Genomic DNA, 25,967 nt, shown 5'->3' on the forward strand with positions numbered 1-25,967 from the left:
ATTCAATGTACTGATTACTGTATGTCACAGCTCTTTAACCACGCTATATGCACAGGGATAAAAATATACTGGGGCAATTGACTGTTCAGGAATTAACCTCTTTTAGACCTTGTGACCAGATGTTTTCTGCATGTTTATCAAGAGCCAGAACAATGTCTTGCCTTATGACTCAGAAAACACTACCAGCATTGGAAATTAATTTATGTTATTAGCTATTGTCTGTTTTATCTATTGCCTAGTTACTGACAAATGTGTAAAAGTCTCTTGGAGTTATACTAGCAACTCTGACGGTCTTTGTGAATGTATTATTATTAACGATGATCCTATACAGTGCATCCGGAAAGCATTCACAGCCCTTCACTTTTTCCACATTTTGTTATGTTACAGCCTTATTCCAAACTGGAATAAATTCATGTTTGCCCTCAAAATTTTAGACACAATACCCCATAATGACAACATAAAAAAAAAGTGTTTTTGAGATTTTTGCTAAATTCTTAAAAATAAAAGAAATCACATGTACATAAGTATTCACAGCCTTTGCTCAATACTTTGTTGATGCACCTTTGACAACAGTTACAGCCTCAAGCCTTTTTGAATATGATCCCACAAGCTTGCCACACCTATCTTTGGGCCCATTCCTCTTTGCAGCACCTCCCAAGCTCTATCAGGTTGGATGGGAAGCGTCGGTGCACAGCCATTTTCAGATCTCTCCAGAGATGTTCAATCGGTTTCAAGTCTGGGCTCTGGCTGGGCCACTCAAGGACATTCACAGAGTTATCCTGAAGCCACTCCTTTGATATCTTGGCTGTGTGCTTAGGGTCGTTATCCTGCTGAAAGATGAACCGTCGCCCCAGTCTGAGGTCAAGAGCGCTCTGGAGCAGGTTTTCATCCAAGATGTCTCTGTACATTGCTGCATTCATCTTTCCCTCTATCCTGGCTAGTCTCCCAGTTCTTGCCGCTGAAAAACATCCCCACAGCATGATGCTGCCATCTCCATGTTTCAGTGTAGGGATGGTATTGACCTGGTGATGAGCGGTGCCTGGTTTCCTCCAAACATGACGCCTGGCATTCACGCCAAAGAGTTCAATCTTTGTCTCATCAGACCAGAGAGTTTTGATTCTCACAGTCTGAGAATCCTTCGGGTGCATTTTGGCAAACTCCAGGCGGGCTGCCATGTGCTTTTTACTAAGGAGTGGCTTTCGTCTGGCCACTCTACCATATAGCCCTGATTGGTGGATTGTGGCAGAGATGGTTGTCCTCCTTAAAGGTTCTCATCTCCCCACCGAGGAATGCTGTAGCTCTGACAGAATGACCATCGGGTTCTTGGTCACCTCCTTGACTAGGGCCCTTCTCCCTGATCGCTCAGTTTAGATGGCCGGCCAGCTCTAGGAAGAGTCCTGGTGGTTCCGAACTTTTTCCATTTACGGATGTTGGAGGCCACTGTGCTCATTGGGACCTTCAAAGCAGCAGATATTTTTTTGTACCCTTCCCCAGATTGGTGCCTCGAGACAATCCTGTCTTGGAGGTCTACAGACAATTCCTTTGACTTGGTTTGTGCTCAGGCATGCACTGTCAAGTGTGGGATCTTAAATAGACAGGTGTGTGCCTTTCCAAATCATGTCCAATCAACTGAATTTACCACAGGTGGACTCCAATTAAGCTGTAGGAACACCTCAAGGAAACAGGATGCACCTGAGCTCAATTTTGAGCTTCATGGCAAAGGCTGTGAATACTTATGGACATGTGATTTCTTAGTGTTTTATTTTTAATAAATTTGCCAAAATCTCAACAACAAAAAAACAATTTTTTTTTCACGTTGTCATTATGGGGCATTGTGTGTAGAATTTTGAGGGGAAAAATTAATTTATTCCATTTTGGAATAAGGCAGTAACATAACAAAATGTTGAAAAAGTGGAGTGCTGTTAATACTTTCCGGATCCACTGCATGTGTTTCTGTGTTTTGGTGCAGTATATTTTACTGCTGCTGGCCTTTGTGTGTTGTGGGTATTTGTGGTGGGGTGTTTGTGTTTTAGTGCAATGCAGCTGTTTATCAGGGGAGGTGCTTGAGTCTCTGTGTCAGTCACTTAACTTACCATCAGGTGTGTGGCCAGAACTTTGTGGGCACCATAGCAACATTTTGAAGGGCTCTCCTGCCCAATGCTTCTAGAGATACCGCTACCTCTGGCCTCTGCAGCAGTTGTTTATGTAATTCCCAACAGTCATTGGCGTATCTATAAGGGGTATAGGGTATGTGGTAAACATGTGCCCTAGGTCACCCTTTACCATATAATAATACTTACCCTTCTAAAGTTCCACATCAACCTGAACTGCAAACAGAAATCTCCTCCCTATTTCACATTATACTGCAAAGTGCTTAGCAGACAAATCCATGTACTTGGTAGATACATTTTTGACCTTGGTGCAGTTGAGTCAGACACCCAAAGCCTTCAAGTTGAATTGCAATGGCACCCCTTGCATCCACTAGAGTAGGGGTTGGCAAAATATGGTCTTACCCTGTCCACTGCCACCCAGCTTGACAAGTAGCCCAACTGGCTGAGCTGTTTGTTACAGTAGCTCCAAGCTGCGGGTGCCACTAAGGAAAGGCTGGTCATGTCACGGGTGCAGTCTGCCGGAATTACTGTGATGTAGGCGCCGAACGGCGTTGGGGGCAGAGCAAAAGACAGAGAATTGGTGCTGGCGGCAGGACACTTGAATGCATGCATTTGCACAGCACTGACTGGATCTGTGACTGTAAAAGAGAGCACCTAAGGTACATGTTTGGCTGGTGGGTAGCAGCAGGACCTGCCTGCTGAGAAGGGCAGGGGTGCCTAGTATGGGGGTGGGGAGGGCAATGGTAACTGTTCCCAGGGAGGAAGGGGGAGCTGGTAGCTGTGCCCAGGGAGGGAGGGCGAGTTGGTAGCTGTGCCCAGGAAGGGAGGGGGAGCTGGTACCTGTGCCCAGGGAGGGAGGTGGAGCTGGTAGCTGTGCCTGGATACGTCAAGTATCCCCACCAGGTCATGTTTTCAGGATTTATGTCTGAAGAAGCAGGTGGGATACTATTTACTGACCCAGCAAAATAGATTAACTCAATTGTGCATGATTAAAGACATCCACAAATATTTTCAGAAACTAACCAGTTATAGTATGTGCCATAGTGAAATGTATAATTGAGGCAATAATTAATAAAAATAAAAACATCCTGGACAGGAGACCTCTTAACGATTTCTCTGTCACAATTGTTCCCTAGAAGAATCTGGGAATAGTGGATTCCTTCTATTGAGCAAAAGGGTCTATGTACTAAGCGTTGGAGAGAGATAAACTGGACGGAGAAAAAGTACCAGCCAATCCGTTCTAATTTCCATGTTACAGGCTGTGTTTGAAAATGGCATTTAGGAGCTGTTTGGTTGGTACTTTATTTCCATCCATCTGTCGCCAAAGCTTAGTACATAGATCCCATGGAGTCTAATGGACCCCTGGTATACAACAAGGTTCTGCAGGTTGTGTCCCGCGGAATTTGCCCCTGGTGTATCAACCTAGTGACTAAAGGTTGTGGGGTATTGAAGCAGTATGGAGAGATTGGGTCAGGCTAGTCACGAATTATGAAGTGCAATAACGGATCTCAGAAGAGCTGAGGTCAGGAACATGGAGAAGCCAAGCAAAGTGCTCAATCAAGCAATAAGAGAAAAATCCATCAAAATCAGTCTAGAAATGCAGGAAGCACTCTAGCCAAGAGACCTGAAATACCCTAGTACTGAAAAGTGCAAGGAGTACAGTTTCGATAGACTTGTCTTATTTAAAACAAGCAGGTTAATGTCATTGACAGACAGTAGAATTATTTTTATCTGTTTCAAGCAGGTGGCCAGTTAATTTCTTTGCAAATTAAATATGGCATCTCCCAGAGATTACAGTGCTTAGACCGTTCTTGGCTCAGACTGGGTTCCTCCTGCAGGAAACCTCATTTATAATGTCATCAGGGTTCTTGCCAAACCTAGTCAAGGACTAGTGGCACTTTGCACAGTGATCTGTTGGGGTTTTTATGCCTTTGACTAAGAAGTGATCCTGCTGGATTCTTTTCTATACGTGAGCCAGACTTCCCATTTTGCATTTATTGACTTGCGGCTAAGAACATCAAACCTTTCGATGTATTCTTGGCAATGGCCAAGCATGGTAAAGGGATCCTTTTTTCTTTTTTTTTAAATGTGGTTTACCAGTGGTAAGAAGCACATTTGACATTCTCCTGCTGTTGCTGATTTCTAAACAAGATGTAGTAGATTCCCTTCATATAGATTATACTCCTAAATAATGGTGTGCATGTGAGATTATGTTTGTACTCCGTTTACCTGTGAGAAACAGAGAAGAGAATAACTGTATTCACAATCCCTAATCTTTATGGTAACTTTGGGCCTAATTCAGTTGTGGTTGGTGGTGCACCCTGTGCCGCAAGTACAGATTATCTGTACTTTGCACATGCGCAAAACCCATTCTGTACGTGTGCGAACAGAGGTCCTACAACGCAGGATGGTAGCAGACTGTCAGTGATTGAGAACAGAGCCGTGTCACTACCATTTAGGGGAGGGAAGAGGCCGGGGATCTTCCATAGTAACAGTGATAGTAACCACATCTGAATCAGGCCCTTTGTGTCTTTGCACTATTTGCACAGAAGTAAGTGCATGGTATTTTAGCTGTTTTTGTTTACTTTTTGCTTTTTTCCCCTACAAATCCATACATGGGTACACAGTACAGTTAAGTGTTTATTCTTGTTTAGCAGCAGATGTGTCCTCATACAGTATATCTGGCCTCAATAGCAGGAGATGCCTGGTGCAAGTGAGCTGCCAGATCCCGTGCATCTCTCAGAGCGTCTCTTCTCCCCAAAATACATCTTCAGGCCCACATACATTAGAAACACATTTGCCACTATTTGCCGGTCCCCCAATGGTCAGGGTACCGGGAATATTAAACATGTTTACAAATCCGATTCCCCGATCCCAACTGAAAATGGCCAAGAGCAGCAAATCTGTGATTTTTAACGCATTTAATTTCCCTTACAGATCATTGATCATCGGTGCTGTCACATCAGGGAAACAGGGCCGCTAATGTATTGGGGCCTTTAGTTATACTGCATCATAGCACTGCATATACAGATTCAGAGATTCAGTCCCTCACAGATACTGTATGTTGTATCGTGTTGCAACTTAAATGGATTTTCCCCCAAAACATGCAAAGAAGTTGCCTGATGCTAGCAGAGTGTCACGGGATTTGGCGTGGCGAGAGGGGCTGTTTGGAGTATCTACAGCAATGATGTACAGTATGAGGGCACATTATTATTATTATTATCCTTTATTTATATGGCGCCACAAGGGTTCCGCAGCGCCCAATTACAGAGTACATGAATAATCAAACAGGAAAACATCTGTAACACAGCTAAACAGTGAACTTTGGTTTGTTCTGTAAGGGAAGACATACCCCTGCTGTAAATAGTTAATGAATATTATGCATTTAATTCCAAATAATGTTGAGGTAGTCGAGTATTTCCCCCTCTGGAGTTTGCACCATTTCTCCTCCGTGAATAAATATGCCACACATAAAGTGTGAAACTTGCACACCTAAGCAATATGCATGGCATGTAAAGGAGATGGATAAACAAGATCAATAAATATGCAACTACTGTATATCCTCCGGCATTTTTGATATAACCTGTTTCTACAGTTAGATGAGACTGATTCCTGGAATTTCACTGTCATAATTCAGTTGTAACCTTTATCTGATGTGGGGGGCGGGGGATACAGATATAGATAGTCACTACAGCTGAGATGACAGGATACAAAGGAGTAGTCATCATACTGCTAGGGGCAGGCAGCCACTGAAAGAGATAAACAGTAATGAGCGAGAGGAGATGCAGGTATAGACAATCGCTACGTAGGAGAGAGCTGTAATTGAAGTGTGAGAGAAGAGGGCTGTGAGAACAGGAGGGAAAAGGGCACAGCTACGAGGAGCTCACAATCTAGGGGGTGGGGGGAGACAGACAGGTGACATGAGATGCGAGCAAGTGAAAGGCAGCCTGATGGTAGGAAGTAAGCGAGGCATAGATGGCCAAGGCATGAAGTAGTGGGTTTGGAGAATGGTCTCGAGACTAGGTTATGCGGAAAGATTCGCGTTGATGAACAGGTGGGTTTTCATTGCCCGTTTGAAGCTTTACAAGATGTGGCATGTGCTACTTTTCCACTGTGCCCCTCAATTAAAGAGATACATTGTTGCTTAGATTGCAGGCTATCAAATACGCAATCATGTGTCTAAAGTAAAGTAACCGTGATTGCACGTTATCAGTATCAAGAGATGTACCCAAAAATCCCAAGAGCTTTTAGTTATAGGATACAAAGGCACTTGTGTCTAAGTCCACTCGAACGATTTAAAATAATACAGGAGTATATTACGCTAGTTAATGTGATCATGACACACAATGCATACCCTCCAACATCTCCCAGCTAGAAACCGGTACAAATGAGGAAAGGGGGTGTGTCCCCACGGCGCTGCTCTATGAATCAATAGAAATACGGAGACACTGCACCCACTACAAATACCCTTTTGGCTGGTACAGACAATAAAACACAGTACTGTCCAGGCCAAAAAGGTACAGTGGGAGTGTACGATAATGGTACATGGCAGTAGCACTATTTACTAAAAGTTAGAAACCTCAAATTCTTAAGTCCTGTAGCAAAGCTGAATGTATGGCTGCATCTGGAGCATATCTTTTATGTATTTGCACTCTCATTGATCTTGAAATGAGTGTGCTCAGGAATAGACTTACACACGTCACGCATAGTACAGGGGAGTAGGTAAGGCAGCCTCCTTTAGTTACAGTCAGCAGGCAGTGGTGACTTACAGTAAGCTTGTAATGATTCTGTACCCATCGTCTGGGCCAAATTCAGTAAGGATAGCAAATTCTGCTAATTAGCAGAGTTTGCTATCCTATGGAGTGCATGCTGGGGGCCGTCCAGCATGCTGACCGGAGCCTCCCCTACTTCAACAAGCAGAAATTGCAAACGCTTCACAATTTCTGCTTGTTAGCAGAAACTGTGGAAACCTCCTGCCGGCTCAGCTTAGCTGCGGCTGCAGGAGACTCGCACCATCTTCGTGATCACGGCGGCTGCATTTGACATCATGCAGCCGCTGTGATCACGCCCCCGTTCGGCCACCTCCGCCCCCCGTTTATCCGCCCCCACAGTGCTCAGTCTCCTCCCTGGAAACGGAGCGTTGCTCCCCAACCCGCGACCAGCTCTGTCTGATTGACAGGCAGAGGCGATCTCATTTTCTGCGCCCCACCCGCAGAAAATGCACCCGCATCTTTTTTCTTGGAAATTGCGGTTGGATCGCTTATTGCGATTTAACCTGAAATAGGCCCAGTGCCAGTGTCACTGAAGAAGTCTAACAACAAGGAGCACTGGTGTTAAAAATCATGCAAGTATGGGAACCAGGGGAAAAGGGCCTTGTCCAAGAGCTTACAGACCTGGCCAGAGAGAAGGGGTGCAGTAGGAGAATCTTAGAGTTGGGCATGGGAGTAAATGACCAGAATAGAGAAGAAGCATTAATCAGAGGCAGAGCAGGGAGGGCAGGAGGATTAGAGTACTAAGATGCTGTGTAGTCAGTAGCAGATCTTGCCACGGGCAAGCAGGACTTTTGCCCGGGGCTCCGCCGCCATCCAGAGGGTGCCGCACCATGGCAAGATCCGCTGCTGCTGTGCCTGCCGCTGCCCGCTGTCCCGCTGCGAAGGGAAACTAGACACTACGCATCTAGTTTCCCTTCGTCGGCTGACCTTTGTGAAGGGAAACTAGACGCTACGTGTCTAGTTTCCCTTCGTGGAGAGGACCTTTACTTTAATGATGTGCGGTGCGCGTTGACGTCATCGCGCACCGCACAGCAAAGGTCCTCTCCACGAAGGGAACTAGACGCTTAGCATCTAGTTTTCCTTTGTGGAGAGGACCTTTGCCGAGCGGTGTGCGATGACGTCATCGCGCATCGCACATCCTACTACAGTACAGGGGGCATAACTGACCACGCCCCCTGTATGAAGCCACGCCGCCCGGGGCGCAAGAAGCCCCGGAAGCGGCCCTGTGTGTAGTGAGAGTGCAGCAGCAGCGTTAGATAATTTCAGAATGGCAAATTGCTTCCACTGCCAAGAATTGATTCCCCCATCCTTTGTGTAGTGAAAGAGCAGTTATATACAGTACACAATTCTACTAATGGACTAAAAAAGGGTTAAAAGTACAAATGTAGTACATGAAATCCTCAATGTCACCTTACTCTTATAACTTCGTTTAGACATGAGTGAGTTTCCAGGAAGCAGTATTTTGTGAGGGAAAGAAAAGGACAATTGTAATTAATAAATTGAGTAATCCTAAATTATCAGAAGAACTTTAAAGTTACACTTCTTAATATTTGCCAACATTCGTGTTCCTATTTTACCCACCAGTAGGTCAGACAGAGCATACACAAAAGCCAAAACTGCCATGCACCTACGTTGGCAGTAGATTAATTTGTGCAAAACTGACCATAGATAAACTATGAATTGTGTTTATTAAAAGTTTATAACTCATTACATTCAGTTCCTATAAGTGTAAATACATCTATGGGTCTGATTCAGAAATGCTCGGAAATGCAATGCTGTATGCAAGTAGCATTGTATTTCCGTCCAATCTCCAGGAGGGGCATGAGACTTCTTAGTAGAAGAGACACCTCCTGCATATGTAGCTGCGATCCCAGCACTGCAACCAATGTCACAAGCTAAGATCCAACACAGTGACCATCTCACGCAGTAGGCTAGCTGAATAAGCTCCACCTTACTCACTGACTGACGGAAGGAAGTGTGGGCTGCGAGGCCAGGAAGTCTGCGTGATGACACGCAGACCCTTGGCTCTCCCTTCTTGAAAAATGGGGCGTCACACCCCCGTTTCTGGGAATGCTGGCGAGGAACGCTCCCCAAATGCCTCTGTTGGTCAGTCAGGCAGAAGTTTGGGTGAACTGTCTGCAGTATTGAACAGGTCCTGCACAGGCACAGACCTCAAAACACTGGAGATGTGTGTTAATCAACGGACTAAGGGGGTAATTCCAAGTTGATCGCAGCATGGCACAACTTCAAGAGCTGTTTAGCGTGACTGCAGCAAGGATGTAGGAGGACACATCTGTAATGCGTACATAGGCCTGGTTCAGAGATGTACCTTAGGGGGTAATTCCAAGTTGATCGCAGCAGGAATTTTGTTAGCAGTTGGGCAAAACCATGTGCACTGCAGGGGGGACAGATATAACATGTGCAGAGAGAGTTAGATTTGGGTGGGGTGTGTTCAATCTGCAATCTAATTTGCAGTGTAAAAATAAAGCCGCCAGTATTTACCCTGAACAGAAACAAAATAACTCACCCAAATCTAACTCTCTCTGCACATGTTATATCTGCCTCCCCTGCAGTGCACATGGTTTTGCCCAACTGCTAACAACATTCCTGCTGCGATCAACTTGGAATTACCCCCTAAGGTACATCTCTGAACCAGGCCTATGTACGCATTACAGATGTGTCCTCCTACATCCTTGCTGCAGTCACGCTAAACAGCCCTTGAAGTTGTGCCATGCTGTGACCTGACTCGGTAGTGCCAAGTGTCTTTTTTTTTGTGTTTTTTTCCTGCGAAAATGCATCTTAGACGCACAGTAATGTGATAGGTTTAAATGATATGCAGCATGCCTATATTCTGTGTGTAACTGCAACTCTATCTGCATCTGAAAAGCCATAGCATTTTGTATGCAAATACAGTCGCAATCACACACAGAATATAGGCATGCCACATCATTTTAATCAGCAGAACCTGCTCGTGCGTCCTATTACATTACTGTGCGTCTAAGACACACGGCACTCACGCCTTATGTGTAACGCAACTTGTAGTGCATGGAGCTATGATGTAATAGGACACATCTGTAGGTACATGTAAAATTAAATGCATCACCGTTTTAAAGTTCACAGTGACATGATAGAACACAATTGTGTATTATCCCAGTAATTAACATCATTTCTTTCTTTCTTTCCTGCAGTCATGTCACAGAAACCACCTCATGGACTCACCCTGTAACCAGCGCTCTCAGTTTCAGCTGCCCAGAGGATAGTGGAGAGGACACCCCTAGAGATCTACCAGAGTTGAAACTGTGACAATCTTGACTTTACATTTAACCCCTGACCGCAAACCGTGGCTGGATTACTAATCTGTATTCTGGGCCTATCTACTGCCGCTGAGAATGAGAGGTTGCTGCAGGTTACAACACAAGACCAATATCCACGTGCAGTGTTAGTTCTGTAATATCACTCTTGTTTTCAAAAATCCTGACAATTGTTCCAGAGCCAAAAACATTTGATCCCATCTCATAATCCTTTTAAACTTCTGTGTGGGCAAGTTTTTCTTGTTGGTCAGCAAAGGAATGTAAATGCGTGCCTGTTCAGAATGCATCGTTTTGTGTTAACATTCCAGTGATTCTGAAATTTTAGACCCATGAATTATTAAACACATAGGGGGCAATGAATTTACAGGTGAAAGATGCAAGTTACTAGCGGGGTTGAAATGCCTGCAACGGTACCGCATCTCGCACCCCTCGCTCCCCATTCACAGTTCACACAGTTTTGTACGCAGCCCTTCAGGTAGCCGTAAAGTGCGGCTGTTGCTGCGCTAACTCACGGGCACAAGAACTTCACTTGCAATTCGATTTCCCCCATATTGTACTATTACTGTTTTAGTCCGGAAACCCCTTTTAAATAATAAGTTCAACAATAACCGTTAAAGTGTGAAAAGGGATTTTAGATTACCTTGTATATCCTAGTACTGTAGTGTTGGGAATTGCAATAGTGCAACATCACACAGCCATATTTCACCTTCGCTGAGGACCAGTGTAATCTGCCTGCAACTTCAATGCCCTGCTTGTTGCTTGTGGTATATTTTTAGATTTTACTTTACGATTACTTATCTGTAACAGAAAGCTAGTCAGTGAGGGGTGTTAAACTATAAATCCCAGCATGTTCTCCCCGCCATATATTGTCTACCTCTAGTAAAAAATGAGTATTGATGAAAATGTTAATTATAAAAAAAGCACAGATTTATACAATATACAGTACCTTTTATTGTTTGTAGCTACAAATACGTTCTTCAAAGTTCACCGAGCACTAGTGCAAGTCATACTCATGAAGCTAAACACAGGTTACTATGGGTCAGAACACAGTTAGTGCAATGGTTTTAAATCTGACTTTAGATTTAAAACTTATGTGTTTGCTTATCCTATATCTGTGACACCAATATTTTATGTTAACATTTATGATGGTTTATATTCCCTGTTACAGTCACTTGGAAATGCATTTAAATAATTTGTTTATTAAGCCAAATATATCTACTTTATTTTCGAGAAAGCACCCTATATTATGTTACATGTATGTGGTTGATGGATTTTAGATTTTTTTAAAAATATATATATATGTGTGTGTGTGTGTATGTATATATATATATATATATATATATATATATATATAGTGTTCCTACAGTATGTAATTTATTGATTAACAGAGAAACTGTAGAAAGAATGTACATTTTATATTTGTTTTACAGCTACTTTCCATCCTGATAAAGATGAAAAAATAAAGATGAAACATTTGCTAGTCTTTGTTTGCAAAGTATTTGTTGTAATCACCTTTAATCATGTGTTCTACTGTACAAACAGGTTTACTGCTAGTAAAAATGTACAGTATTCAGTAGAGTACTCTATGGGTAGGAGGATTTTAACCGATAACATACAGTAGAGCTTCTTTGTATCATTTGAAGTAATTTGTCTTGATTACTCAAAATACCTATCTTGCTACAGAAATGTCACTGCCTCCATAACCAGACCCCTTCCACCAGGTGCAATATGCTCTTCTCACGGACTTCCCACATAATTTAGGATTGTAGTTACCTGTGTAGGACTAAGGAGGTATAAAATTGTGAGAGGTAAATTACCAACCAAAAAGATCCTGTCTTTTTCAAACACAGCCTGTAAAATATAAGGCAGAAGCTGATTGGCTAGTACTTTATGGGGTATAATCAATTAGGGTCGGATCCATTCCGACATGCCTTTAGGTGGGTACACACTAATAGATATATCTGCAGATCAATTGATCGGCAGATATATCTATGGACGGATCGGGCAGTGTGTTGAGCATACACACGCCCGCCCAGTTCAGCTGTCAATTACCGCCGGCTGCCGCAGCATGTGTACGGGCAGTCGGCCGACCACCCCGTACACACACAGCGACGCGCCAATATATCGCTAGATATATTGGCCGTCGGCTGTGCTGCGGGGCCGACGCGATACATCTGTGAACGACGGAGTTCACAGACGTATCGGCCGTACACACTGGTCGACGGTCCCGCGATATATCAGCCGTTCAAGAGAACGGCCGATATATACCGGCCAGTGTGTACGGCCCTTTTGTCGGAATGGATCCGACAACCCCTATTCAATCCCATCTTAATTCGACTTTAAAAAAAGTGGAATTGAGATGAGACCTGTGAGCGGAGAAGAGGGGGGAGACCAGCGGGGGGAGCCGCAGGCAGACGGAGGAGAGCAGCACTGCAGAAGGATGTCTCACAGCTGCCAGACCTCACGGCAGTGTCCACCTGGCTCCAGCAAGCGTGATCTCACTTGCTGGAGCCGGGTGGACGCTACCGTGAGCGGCGCGGCTGTGACACATCCTCCTGCAGCGCTGTGCTGTAGCGCTGCTCTCCCCTGTCTGCCCACGGCTCTCCCCGCGAATCTCCCCCCTCTCCTCCTCTAAGGTCCCTCATCTCAGTCTGACATTTTTTTATGTTGGACTGAGATGGTCGGAAACGGGGCCAAATCCTGTCGAATTTGGCCCCGTTTCACTCAAAAGTACATGAATCGGCAGCTATACCGCCGATTCACGTTCTATTTGACAAGTCGAATTCCCAGACTTGTTGAATAAAAATAGCAGGGACTGAGACATTGCTTAACGCAATGGATTGGCCCCGAGTGTGCCATGAGATCCTCCTGCCTTATTCTCAAACTGACTATTTTTAAGTCAAGGCCCTGATCACACTAGATATCCCCGGGTCTATGACTCAGATCACCCCCATGGGGAGTGAACCGACCTCTGAAGAAAATACGCTGGAGCGAATAGGGAACTGGCTGAAGTACACGACTCTACCTTGTTTACTTTGCTCTTACTTAAATAATGTTACCGTTATGTTATTTACTGCTTATATGTTTGTTTTACATCACTTCCCTTTGATGCTTCTTCCCCTAAGGCCAATGCTAGCACACTCTCTGACTAACTCCACCACTGGAGGGCCATGATCCCTCATCCACTCCGTTCAACACACGAGTTCATGTTGTCGAACTCCTACTTATAAACACACTCCCCCCCCACCTTACCTCCTAGGAGGGAGTACGGTAATCACCCGGTGCTTCCCCACCTTGGACCAACCGGTCCTAACTCCTGTGCTGGTTCCTCCTCGCTGGTCGTGAGGTTCCTCAGCGCGGATCTTCCCACCTCCCCCCTTTCTTTTTTTTTTTTTTTTTCTCCTTCTCTTCCTTTCTCTCCTTCCCCCCGCTCCTTTCACCTCCTTCTCTCTACCCTCTTGACTTTTTCTCTCTCCTTCTCCTCCCCTTCCTCTTCACTGCCTCCTCTTAACCACAACCCACAATGCCCCTGCTGATAGCATCCTTGAACGTCAAGGGCCTCAACACCCCCCAGAAGCGTTCCTCCCTGTTCCGATCTCTTCGCACTCTCAAAGCAGACATAGTATTTATTCAGGAGACACACTTTAAATTCCAGTCACACCCAGCCCTCACCTCTAAACGATTCCCGACGGCTTTCTACTCCTCGAGCCAAACCAAACACAATGGAGTGGCCATTTTGGTAAACTCTAAAATCCCATTTGAGTTGGGTTCTTCACATACAGATAAAGATGGGCGGTTCATCATTTTAACGGGTAGGCTCGGACACCTAGAATGCACTATAGCCACTGTCTACGCCCCTAATTCCGGGCAAGCGTCTTTCTTCAACTCCTTCTTCTCCGCACTATCTAAAGTTAGAAGAGGCTATACAATAATAGGTGGAGATTTTAATACCGCCCCGGACCCTCAACTAGATAAGTCCACTCCCCAGTCCCGCCCACACCGTGACCCATCATCCCGAGCTTTAAATAAACACACACGAGAATCCGGTCTCACTGACGTCTGGCGGGCTCTCAACCCCACGTCCAAGGACTACACCTTCTTCTCGTGTCCACACCAATCTTACTCCCGTATCGACCTCTTCTTTTGCAGTACCCTGGCCTCCAAGCACATATCCGACTCATCCATCGTCACCAACCCATGGTCAGACCACTCCATCATCACCGCCACTTTTAATTTCCTTGACACCCCGACAACCCGACCGGCCTGGCGTTTAAACGAAACTCTACTGAAAATTCCCCAATTTCAGGAAAAACTCAGACTTGCCCTTGCAGACTACTTTACCTTGAACATCACTGACTCCACTTGCACCCCACTGATATGGGAAGCACACAAAGCCGTCATCAGAGGTCACATCATTAGCTACGCCTCACATAGAAATAAAGAACACAAACAAAAACTGACCTCCCTCACAGAAGAGGTCCACAACCTGGAAACCCAACACAAACAGCGGCCGTCCCGTCCCCTTTACACACAACTTACCACTGCCAGAGCGGCCCTGAACGCTTTGCTGGCCGAAAAAACCGAGCACTCACTCCGCTGGCTGAAACAAAGATTCTATGAAAAGAGCAACAAAGCTGACACCTTATTGGCCAACAGACTGAGAGCCCGAAAAGCACATTCCGCCATCTCAGCGGTCAAAGATGACAAGGGCTCACTCCAATATAACCCCTCCACTATCAATTCCCTTTTTAAAGCTTATTATGAACGGCTTTATAATCTCCCAGATAGACCGCCCACTCCCGACCAAACCCACCCGCCCACTCCCGACTACCTGACATCATGTGACCTACCCCGTTTAGACCCAGAGACCTCGTCGGGCTTGGACAAGCCTATCTCAGAGGAAGAAATTGCCTCCGCTATTAAATCTCAGAAACCGTCTAAAGCCCCTGGCCCAGATGGCTTTCCCATGTCATACTACAAAACCTTCCAACCTTCGCTACTCTCCCATCTCACGAAGGTATTTAACCTAATACTAGAGGGCTCCCCCTTCCACTCTCAAACCACCAAGGCCACTATCACTGTAATCCCGAAACCGAACAAAGACCCCCAACTAATCACTAACTACCGACCTATCTCACTCCTGAACACAGACCTCAAAATTTTCGCCAAAGTTCTGGCTAACAGGCTCAACCCGATTCTTCCCTCACTGATCCACCCAGACCAGGTGGGCTTTGTCCCGTCCAGGCAAGCGCTTGACAACACTAGACGCACGATCGACGTTATTCACTATATTAACCACCATAAGATCCCATCCCTGGCGCTTGCTCTGGACGCGGAGAAGGCCTTTGACAGGGTCTCCTGGCCCTTCATGCTACAAACCCTGCAACACTTCGGCTTCCGCGATAAATTCCTACAGGCTATACAAGCCTTGTACCACAACCCCTCGGCTTCAGTACATACAAATGGCCTACTATCAGATCCCTTCACGATTTCCAACGGAACCAGACAAGGTTGCCCTTTATCCCCCCTCATCTTCGCATTGATTATCGAACCCCTCGCGTGCCACATCAGAACCAATCCGGATATCTCCGGGATCACTGTTAACCGCACTCACTACACTATATCCTTATTCGCTGACGACATACTTCTCACACTATCGAACCCGACCATCTCTCTCCCCAATTTATTTCGAGAGCTATCTACATACGGCAACCTCTCTGGATATAAAATCAATCAGTCAAAATCCGAAGCCCTTTCCTTACACATCCCCAAGCGCATAAAGACTTTGTTGCAGGCAAATTTCGAATTTTCATGGCGTAAACACTCACTTAAATACCTAGGAGTCCTCATAACTAAATCATACAACTCTCTCTACCGAGCCAACTACCCCCCACTCATAACCTCAATTCTCAGGGACATTCGCCAATGGGAACCTTATTACCTCTCTTGGATCGGACGTATTAACGCCATAAAAATGAATGTACTCCCCAAACTCCTATACTTATTCCAAACGCTTCCAATTCAGATCCCCTCACACACCCTCCGCTCTCTCCAATCCTCGCTAGGCGACTTTATTTGGAACCATAAAAAGCCTCGACTTCGACGAGAAATTCTGGCCAAACACCCCCAACTGGGTGGCCTAGGCCTCCCCATCCTTCAACGCTATTTAGCTGCGACCAAACTGAGCCAATTGGTGGCTTGGCACGCGCCGAGAGGCACCAAACGATGGGTCGACCTGGAGAGCGACTTAATCGGCATTTCTTCAGTTTCCTATCTACCTTGGGCCCACAGCAAAAGCTACCCCCAAACTAGCCTCCCTACACCTACTGTAGCGGATACGCTCGGAAACTGGAAGACCCTAAGTAAAAAATTAAAACTGCCTATCTACCCCTCCCCCCTAACCCCTATTTGGAACAACTCAGCATTCCCCCCAGGCTTATCCTCAGCTATGGCTCGTCCTTGGATCTCAGCTGGTGTCACCAGAATCCACCACTTTACAGAGAAACACGCCATCAGATCTTTCTCGGATCTACAGACTACATATGACCTGCCCAACTCCCTACACTACCAATACTTACAAATACGGCACTACATCTCCTCTCTGCACCTCCTATTCCCACTCCCAATCCCTTCTTCTTTCGAAAGGCTTTGCCTGTATAATCCCACTGACAGAGGAACCATCTCCCTTCTCTATAAAACCATCTTGTCCCCGGAAACCCCCGCCCTTGAACCCCACGAGTTGGCCTGGGAAACTGACTTGGGAAAACAGCTCGAGGCCGAAGAGTGGGAAACTGTCCGGGCCGCGGTCTCGAAGTGCTCCATCAGCGTGGCCATCCGCGAGAACTCGTTCAAAATATATACAAGGTGGTATCTGGTCCCAGACCGCCTACATAAAATGTTCCCCAGCACCTCAAACCTTTGTTGGAGAAACTGTGGTCAGGTGGGTACGTTCTTCCACACATGGTGGTCCTGCCCAGTGATCACACGTTACTGGACCATGGTCCGTGCCCTGCTCACCCAGTTACTAGACCTTCCACAGCCTCTCTCACCCACCCATCTTCTCCTCTGCGCCCCCGTGGACCAGATGCCCAGAGACTCAAACAAACTGATCCTCCATATATCATGTGCAGCTAAATACCAAATAGCACGCAACTGGAAAACACCAGACGCCCCCAGCCGTCAAGCATTAACAAATAGGATCTGGTTCATCGCACAAATGGAATACATCACCAGTCTCCAACACAACACAGTCCAAAAATTCCATTCCACTTGGCTTCCCTGGTACAGATATAAAAACTCACCCCTCCCGGGACTTAGCTAGATTGTAAATCCCACTGTGCGCATTTGATTTGATCTCCCTTTCCCCCTCCTTCTCTACCCCCCCTATCACCCGAGGTGAATTGGAGTCCTCCCCCTACATTCTGCCTCTTCTAACCCCATTTCATCCACCCAACAACCCCCTCTTCTCATTCTGACTAGTTCTCACGATACGATAGCCACAATAACTGCAGACACACCTTTTTATTTTTTATTTTTCAATTTATTTAAATTTTTTCTTCCTTTCTTCTCTTCCGTTTCTTTTTCCACTTTCTCTCTCTCCCCTTCTTTTCCCTTTGAGAGCTTCTCTCATCTGACTACAAATTAACCTCTATTGTCATTCCACCCTTCATGACGAGTCTAGTGAAATTTGACTCATATCACATTTACTATATCGTTGCTCGTTTTATTACTGTTTATTGTTAACATTGTCTATTACTCATAATAAAAATCTTTGATTGAAAAATAGCAGGGACTGAATAGGTCGAATCACGATTCGACCTTAAAAAGTCGAAAACTGCCGTCTTTTCGACAGACGGCAACTTTCGACCCTAATTGAATATACCCCTATATCTCACAATTTTATCTCTCACCGAGTTTTAATAAATACCACCCATAAGTAAGTAATTGATGAAAAGGGTGTTCTTAACGTAGGTGACTGCAACCATAAATGAAATGGGAAGTTCAGGAGCAGAGCAATTTGTACCTGATGGAAGGGGTCATATTGGAGGGATCTGGTCAGGATCCTAGCAATCACAAGCCCTACACCAGTCGGAATATTGACACCGGCGTCTGAAATAAAGGTGGTAATTCTGAGCTGTTCGCTAGCTGTTTTCGTTTGCAGCGTTTAGTCAAAAAAGCGGCACTTCTGCGCATGCGTAAGCACCGCAATGCGCACGCGCGACGTACTTTCACAACAGCCGAAGTAGTTTCACACAAGGTCTAGCGAAGCTTTTCAGTCGCACTGCTGGCCGCAGGGTGATTGACATGAAGTGGGCGTTTCTGGGAGGTAACTGACCGTTTTCTGGGAGTGTGTGGAAAAACGCAGGCGTGTCAGTTACAAACGCAGGCATGCCTTGGGAAACGCAGGTGTGGCTGGCTGAACGCAGGGCGTGTTCATGACGTCAAAACAGGAACTAAATAGTCTGAAGTGATTGCAAGCGCTGAGTAGGTCTGGAGCTGCTCAGAAACTGCACAATCTTTTTTTGTTGCCGCGCTGCTATCCTTTCGTTCGCACTTCTGCTAAGCTAAAATACACTCCCAGAGGGCGGCGGCTTAGCATTTGCATGGCTGCTAAAAGCAGCTAGCAAACGAACAACTCGGAATGAGGGCCAAAGTCTCCAGCCCGGAGCTGGAATACTGACAGCCGGGATCCCGAACAAACATACACCACCACACCAGAGAGGTAAGTCACGGGGGGTGGGGGTGGGGGGGTTCTCTTACGTCCTAGAGGATGCTGGGGTCCACATTAGTACCATGGGGTATAGACGGGTCCACCAGGAGCCATTGGTACTTTAAGAGTTTGAGAGTGTGGCTGGCTCCTCCTTCTATGCCCCTCCTACCAGACTCAGTTTAGAAATGTGCCCGGAGGAGCCGGTCACAGCTAGGGGAGCTCTCCAGAGTTTCTCTAGTAAAGTTTATTTTAGAGTTTATTATTTTACATGGAGGCTGCTGGCAACAGCCTCCCTGCTTCGTGGGACTAAGGGGGGAGTAGTGTCCGCTCTGCGGGGTCCGAGCCACTATCTCCGCTGACAGGACACTGAGCTCCTGAGGGTATAGATCGTTCCCCGCCACAGGGGATCGCTCACCCCAGCATCATGCCGCCACCCCCTTACAGAGCTGAAGATTGTGGCGAGTGAGTCACCGACCCCCCTAGCAAGCGGGGGGCCGGTGTGAAGATGGCGGCATCAGGGTAGGAGCGCAGTATTAACTGCGCTCCGGAGGCTCAGCGGTACATAGTGCGGTACTGTGAGGGGCACCCTGAACCAGCGCCTAGACCCTACACTGGTCACACAGCCTGTCGGGGTCCCATGATCTCAGCCATCATAAATCCTCAGGCCAGTATAATCCTAGGAAGAGCGGGAAGACAGCGCCATTTGGGGGGCGAAGCTTCTCAGAGCGGACCCAGCAGCGTTCAGCGCCATTTTCCTGCCTGCACAGCGATGTCCAGGAAGAGCAAGTCCCTCCAAAGCAAATCCAGCTATCTCTCACAGTACCAGGGGGTTGTAGAAGGGGGGGGAGGCTGCAAAACGACTGTGTAACCTATTAAGGTGCACAGTCAGCGCTGATAGGAGGTCTCCCTTTATATTTAAAGCGCTGTGTGTGGGTTGGCTCCAATCTCTGTGTCTCTCTTGCCATTCTTGGGGGTGAAACTCTGTCCTCGTGTGTGTGTGTGTGTGTGTGTGTGTGTGTGTGTGTGTGTGTGTGTGTGTGTGTGTGTGAAGTGTCTGTGGAGTGTCTGTGGTCTCCATTAAGCAATGTCCAGGGACTCTGTGTCATATGCTGCAGAGGATATGCCCTCTCAGGATGATCCCATTCCATGTAATCAGGATTGCACTGGTTTAGCACAGATTCCAGCAAGGGAGCCTGAGTGGTTATCCTCTATCAAATCTATGATTTCTCAGATTTCAAATAGGGTTGCACAAAATTAATCCGCAACACAGGCTTTACAGAACTCTATGGCAGTCTGGCCCAGTTCTGGTACATCAGGGCTCACCTGTATATTCACATAAAGCTGTATATTCACATAAACGTACTCTTGCACAGATCATGCAGGATGATACCGATTCTGATACTACAGACGGTGACGGGGTTGTGTTGCGGGGGGCAGCATCTCTTGCAAATTGGGTGCAGTTGATGATATAGGCTATTAGGGATGTGTTGAATATTGCTGATACAACACCCGAGCAGGTTGAGGAGGCTTACTTCACTGAAAATAAGAAAGCCTCGCTAACCTTACCTGCGTCAAAGGAATTAAATGCTATTTAATGCTAGGCCCACAAGGAAGCCTGGATAGAGAAACGCAGAGGGAGTATGCCAGCTCACACCCCAGCGCCCATATATCCCCCCAACGAATATATTTACTAGCGCTGCCTCAATAATACCAAACTGCACCATCTACTGTGCCCCCCCCCCCCCGATAAGCTTCCCGTTACTTCAATGGAGCTTGTGGAGGTCCTGGACCAGCGTCTCCTGCACGCCGCGTGTGAGGAGAAAATGGCGGCTGTGAGCCGCACGGCTAAGCTCCGCCCCCTCCCAGCACGCTTCAGCCCGCCAAATTCAAAATCGTGAAAATGCCGGCGGGGTCCCGAAAACGGTGCAGAGGCACCGAACAAGCATCTGCCGGCCCTACAAACCTCAGTAACATGCTGCCCAGGGCGTCCCCCCCCCCAGCGCCCTACACCCTGGGAGTGCTGGAGGAAGTGTGTGTGTTGGAGCATGGAGCGCAGCGTTACCGCTGCGCTGTACCTGGTTACTGAAGTCTTCTGCCGCCCTGAAGTCTTCTGTTCTTCTCATACTCACCCGACTTCTGGCTTCTGTGAGGGGGGTGACGGCGTGGCTCCAGGAACAAGCAGCTAGGCGCACCAAGTGATCGAACCCTCTGGAGCTAATGGTGTCCAGTAGCCGAGAAGCAAAGCCCTTAAACTAAGAAGAAGTAGGTCTGCTTCTCTCCCCTCACTCCCACGATGCAGGGAGCCTGTAGCCAGCAGGTCTCCCTGAAAATAAAAAACCTACCAAAAGCCTTTTCCAGAGAAACTCAGGAGAGCTCCCCTAGTGAGTGTCCGGTCAGTCCTGGGCACAAAGTCTAACTGAGGTCCGGAGGAGGGGCATAGAGGGAGGAGCCAGTTCACACCCAGTTTGTCTTTTCAGTGTGCCCAGGCTCCTGCGGATCCCGTCTATACCCCATGGTCCTTTTGGAGTCCCCAGCATCCTCTACGGACTAGGAGAAAACGATTTACCGGTAAGTACCAAAATCCTATTTTAAAAAAGGCTTGGGAAAACCCGGATAAAAAATTCCAGATACTGTACCTAAAAGGGTTCTTGTAGCGTTTCTTGTAGCGTTTCCCGGTAGAGGATAGGAAAAAATGGGAAAACCTGCCTATTGTTGACGCGTCAGTATCCAGACTCTCAAAAAAGGTGGTTTTACCTGTTCCAGGATCTACCCCTTTGAAAGAGTCGGCTGATCGTAAAAATTGATAATACGCTCAAATCCATGTACACGGCTTCTGGGGCAATACTACATCCCACTATTGCCAGTGCTTGGATTGCTACAGCTATAGTAAAGTGGTCAGGCACGTTACTTGAGGACTTGGATACTATGGAAAAATGTGATGTTGAATTGTTTTTACGTAACATTCAGGATTCGGCAGGATTTCTGGTAGAATCCATGAAAGACCTGGGTTCCATGGCTGCGGGAATTTCTTCCATGTCAGTATATACTCGTCGAGGACTGTGATTGCGCCAGTGGTCTGCCGACGCGGGATCCAGGAGAAGTGTGGAGACCCTACCCCACACAGGTCAGGCTCTCTTTGGGGTTGCGTTAGATGCGTGGATCTCTACAGCTACGTCTGGTAAGTCACCCTTTCTTCCCTAAGCTACACCTGCTCCGAAGAAACCCTTTTCTTCAGTTACATCACAGCCCTTTTGGTCTACCAAGCCCAGAAAGGCCAAGCCGTCCAACACCTTCTTTCGGGGAGGTCGGCCCAAGTCCAAGACACCTGCGGCTGCAGATTCCCAGGAACAGAAACCTGCTTCAGGTACAGCAAAGTCCTCCGCATGACGGTGGACTGCACGCCCCGGAGGTGGGGCCTGTGGGAGCGAGACTCAGACATTTCAGTCATCTCTGGGTGTCGTCCGGCCTGGACCCCTGGGTGCAAGATATTGTGTCCCAGGGGTACAGGCTGGAATTTCAAAATCTCCCTCACCGATTTTTCAGATCAGGCTTGCCAGCTCAGCTGGCAGACAGGGCTGTCCTGCAAGAAGCCGTCCAGAAGTTGGTGGAGGCACAGGTCATTGTGCTAGTACCACCTCATATGTAAAACAAGGGTTACTATTCGAACCTTTTCGTGGTACCGAAACCGGATGATTTGGTCAGGCCCATTCTAAACTTAAAATCACTAAACCCCTTTATGAGGGAGTTCAAGTTCAAAATGGAGTCTCTAAGGGCAGTGATATCATGTCTGGAGGAGGGGGAATTCCTAGTATCCCTGGATATCAAGGATGCGTACTTCCACATTCCGATTTGGTTGCCATATCAAGCTTATCTTCGAATCGCACTGTTGGACTGTCACTTTCAGTTCCAGGCCCTCCCATTCGGCCTCTCCACAGTACCGAGGGTATTCACCAAGGTGATGGCGGAAATGATGATTCTCCTCCACAGACAAGGGGTGAACATAATTCCGTATCTGGATGATCTGTTGATAAAGGCATCGTCCAAGGAGAAGCTATTACGGTCCATAGCACTCACGACCCAGCTTCTCAGGGAACATGGTTGGATCCTGAATCTTCCAAAATCACATTCGGAACCAACCAGGAGGTTGTCCTTTCTGGGAATGATCTTCGACATGGAGGTGCAGAGGGTGTTTCTCCCAGAGGAAAAGGCGTTGGTGATTCAAACGATGGTCCTGGATGTCCTGAAGCCAGCCCGGGTGTCAGTTCATCAGTGCATTCGCCTTCTGGGGAAGATGGTGGCCTCTTACGAGGCTCTGCAGTACAGGAGGTTTCACGCAATTGGCTGCAATTACTTCATCTTCTGGAGGGCCGCAGGTTTGGGATTCAGGACTGGATCCTTCTAACCACGGATGCAAGTCTCCGGGGCTGGGGCACAGTCACTCAAGGGGAGACCTTCCAAGGAAGGTGGTCAAGTCTGGAAGCCGGCCTGCCAATAAACATTCTGGAACTAAGAGCCGTCTACAACGGTCTTCTCCAAGCGGCCCATCTTCTGAGAAATCGGGCCATTCAAGTGCAGTCGGACAATGTGACAACAGTGGCTTACATAAACTGACAGGGCGGAATGAAGAGCAGAGCTTCAATGGCAGAGGTAACAAGAATCATCCTCTGGGCAGAAAAGCACGCGTTGGCGCTGTCAGCAATCTTCATTCCGAGAGTAGACAACTGAGAAGCGGACTTCCTCAGCAGACACGATCTCCATCCAGGGGAGTGGGGTCTCCATCCGGAGGTGATCAAGGAGGTAACAGATCTTTGGGGGGTACCACAGATCAACGTAATGGCCTCTCGTCTCAACAAGAAGCTTCGGCGGTATTGTTCCAGGTCGAGGGACCCGCAAGCAATGGCGGTGGACGCCCTAGTGACTCCGTGGGTGTTCCAGTCAGTGTACGTGTTTCCTCCACTTCCACTCATCCCAAGAGTTCTAAAACTCATAAGGAGAACAAGGGTTCAAGCGATCCTCATTGCTCCAGACTGGCCAAGAAGGGCTTGGTACGCGGATCTTCTGGATCTACTGCAAGAAGAGCCAAGGCCTCTTCCTCTTCGGGAGGACCTGCTGCAGCAGGGGCCGTTCGCCTATCAAGACTTACCGCGGCTACGTTTGATGGCATGGAGGTTGAACGCCTGATACTAGCTCAAAAGGGCATTCCGAACAAGGTTATTCCTACCCTGATACAGGCTAGGAAAGGAGTAACGTCTAAACATTACCATCGAATTTGGAAAAAATATGTATCTTGGTGTGAGTCCAAGAAATTTCCTGCGGTGGAGTATCAACTGGGATGGTTTCTCCTCTTCCTACAAGCAGATGTGGATATGGGCCTGAAGTTGGGATCTGTGAAGGTCCAGATTTCGGCCCTATCAATTTTCTTCCAGAAACAATTGGCTGCCCTCCCTGAGGTTCAGACCTTTTTGAAGGGAGTTCTGCACATCCAACCTCCCTTTGTACCGCCTACGTGGCCTTGGGACCTTAACGTGGTGATGCAGTTCCTCCAATCGGACTGGTTCGAGCCTCTACAGGAGGTTGAGGTCAAATTTCTTACATGGAAGGCTGTCACGTTGTTGGCCTTAGCTTCTGCTAGACGTGTGTCAGAGTTGGGGGCTTTGTCTTGTGAAAGCCCATACTTGATCTTCCACGAAGATAGGGCTGAACTCCGGACACGTCAGCAGTTTCTTCCGAAAGTTGTGTCAGCATTTCATATCAACCAACCTATTGTGGTGCCAGTGGCTACTGACTCCTCAATTTCATCAAAGTTCTTGGATGTTGTAAGGGCTCTGAAAATCTACGTGAGGATGACTACTCATCAGAAAATCGGACTCTGTTTGTCCTGTATGATCCCAAGAAAATTGGGTGTCCTGCTTCTATCTCTCGCTGGATCAGGTTCACTATCCAGCATGCGTATTCTACGGCAGGCTTGCCGTGTCCTATGTCTGTCAAGGCCCACTCTACTCGTAAGGTGGGGTCTCCCTGGGCGGCTGCCCGGGGTGTCTCGGCGTTACAACTTTGCCGAGCTGCAACTTGGTCTGGGTCGAACACGTTTGCAAAGTTCTACAAGTTCGATACTTTGGCCTCTGATGATCTGAAGTTCAGTCAATCTGTTCTGCAGGAGCCTCCGCGCTCTCCCTCCCGTTCTGGGAGCTTTGGTACATCCCCATGGCGCTAATGTGGACCCCAGCATCCTCTAGGATGTAAGAGAAAATAGGATTTTGGTTACCTACCGGTAAATCCTTTTCTCGTAGTCCGTAGAGGATGTTGGGCGCTTGCCCAGCGCTTCGTTTTCCTGCTATGGTTATTTGGTTCAGTACAACTTCGTTTTAGTTGGGTACTGCATTGTTACTTGGTAAGTAATGTTTCAGCGGTTGCTGAGTTTTCAAGCTAAGATAGCTTGATGTGCCTTGTATGTGTGAGCTGGTGTGACTCTCGCCACTATCTGTGTTAAATCCTTCTCTCGAAGATGTCTGTCTCCTCGGGCAGAGTCTGGTAGGAGGGGCATAGAGGGAGGAGCCAGCCCACACTCTCAAACTCTTAAAGTGCCAATGGCTCCTGGTGGACCCGTCTATACCCCATAGTACTAATGTGGACTCCAGCATCCTCTACGAGAAAAAGATTTACCGGTAGGTAACCAAAATCCTATTTTCGGAGGTTAAGGGCCCCATACACTACTGTGACATGTCCATCTCGCATGTCGCTGGCGATCACCCTGGCAGCCTCCCGGGCGGCAGGATCGCCCAAGATACATTGTATACTGTCCTTTTGCATACGATGTATCTTGGGCGATCCCAGCCACACCTGCGGGGTCAGACCAGATTGAATGTGCTGCACATTCAATCTGGAGGATCCGATCCGATGCTCACGGGGCCGCGCAATTGGGCTGAAAGACTTAGGCTGCGGGGAGGTGGAGTTAGGTTTAGGCAGCCCCCAGAGAGGGTTAAGTTTTGGGGGTGAGGGGGGGTGGTTTAGGTTAAAGCTGCAGGGAGGGGGGTTTAGGTACCACTGAGTAGGGTTAGGGTTA

The 25,967-nt window shown here is 47.3% G+C and overlaps 1 protein-coding gene across 3 annotated transcripts in view; it reads left to right on the top strand.

Moving 5' to 3' along the window:
• STXBP4 (syntaxin binding protein 4) overlaps positions 1-11,298 on the top strand; it is a 506,433-nt gene extending 495,135 nt beyond the window's left edge. For 2 of the 3 annotated variants that reach the window (XM_063961266.1, XM_063961263.1), the window contains one exon: positions 10,072-11,298. In XM_063961266.1, coding sequence (XP_063817336.1) covers positions 10,072-10,186 — 115 coding nt within the window. In that variant the 3' untranslated portion in view covers positions 10,187-11,298. The remainder of the gene's footprint in view (positions 1-10,071) is intronic. The other variant, XM_063961264.1, reaches the window with a different exon arrangement.
• Positions 11,299-25,967: the final 14,669 nt, after the last annotated feature.

The sequence above is a fragment of the Pseudophryne corroboree genome, chromosome 3 (assembly GCF_028390025.1).
Source record: "Pseudophryne corroboree isolate aPseCor3 chromosome 3, aPseCor3.hap2, whole genome shotgun sequence".
In the NCBI taxonomy this organism is placed as follows: domain Eukaryota; kingdom Metazoa; phylum Chordata; class Amphibia; order Anura; family Myobatrachidae; genus Pseudophryne; species Pseudophryne corroboree.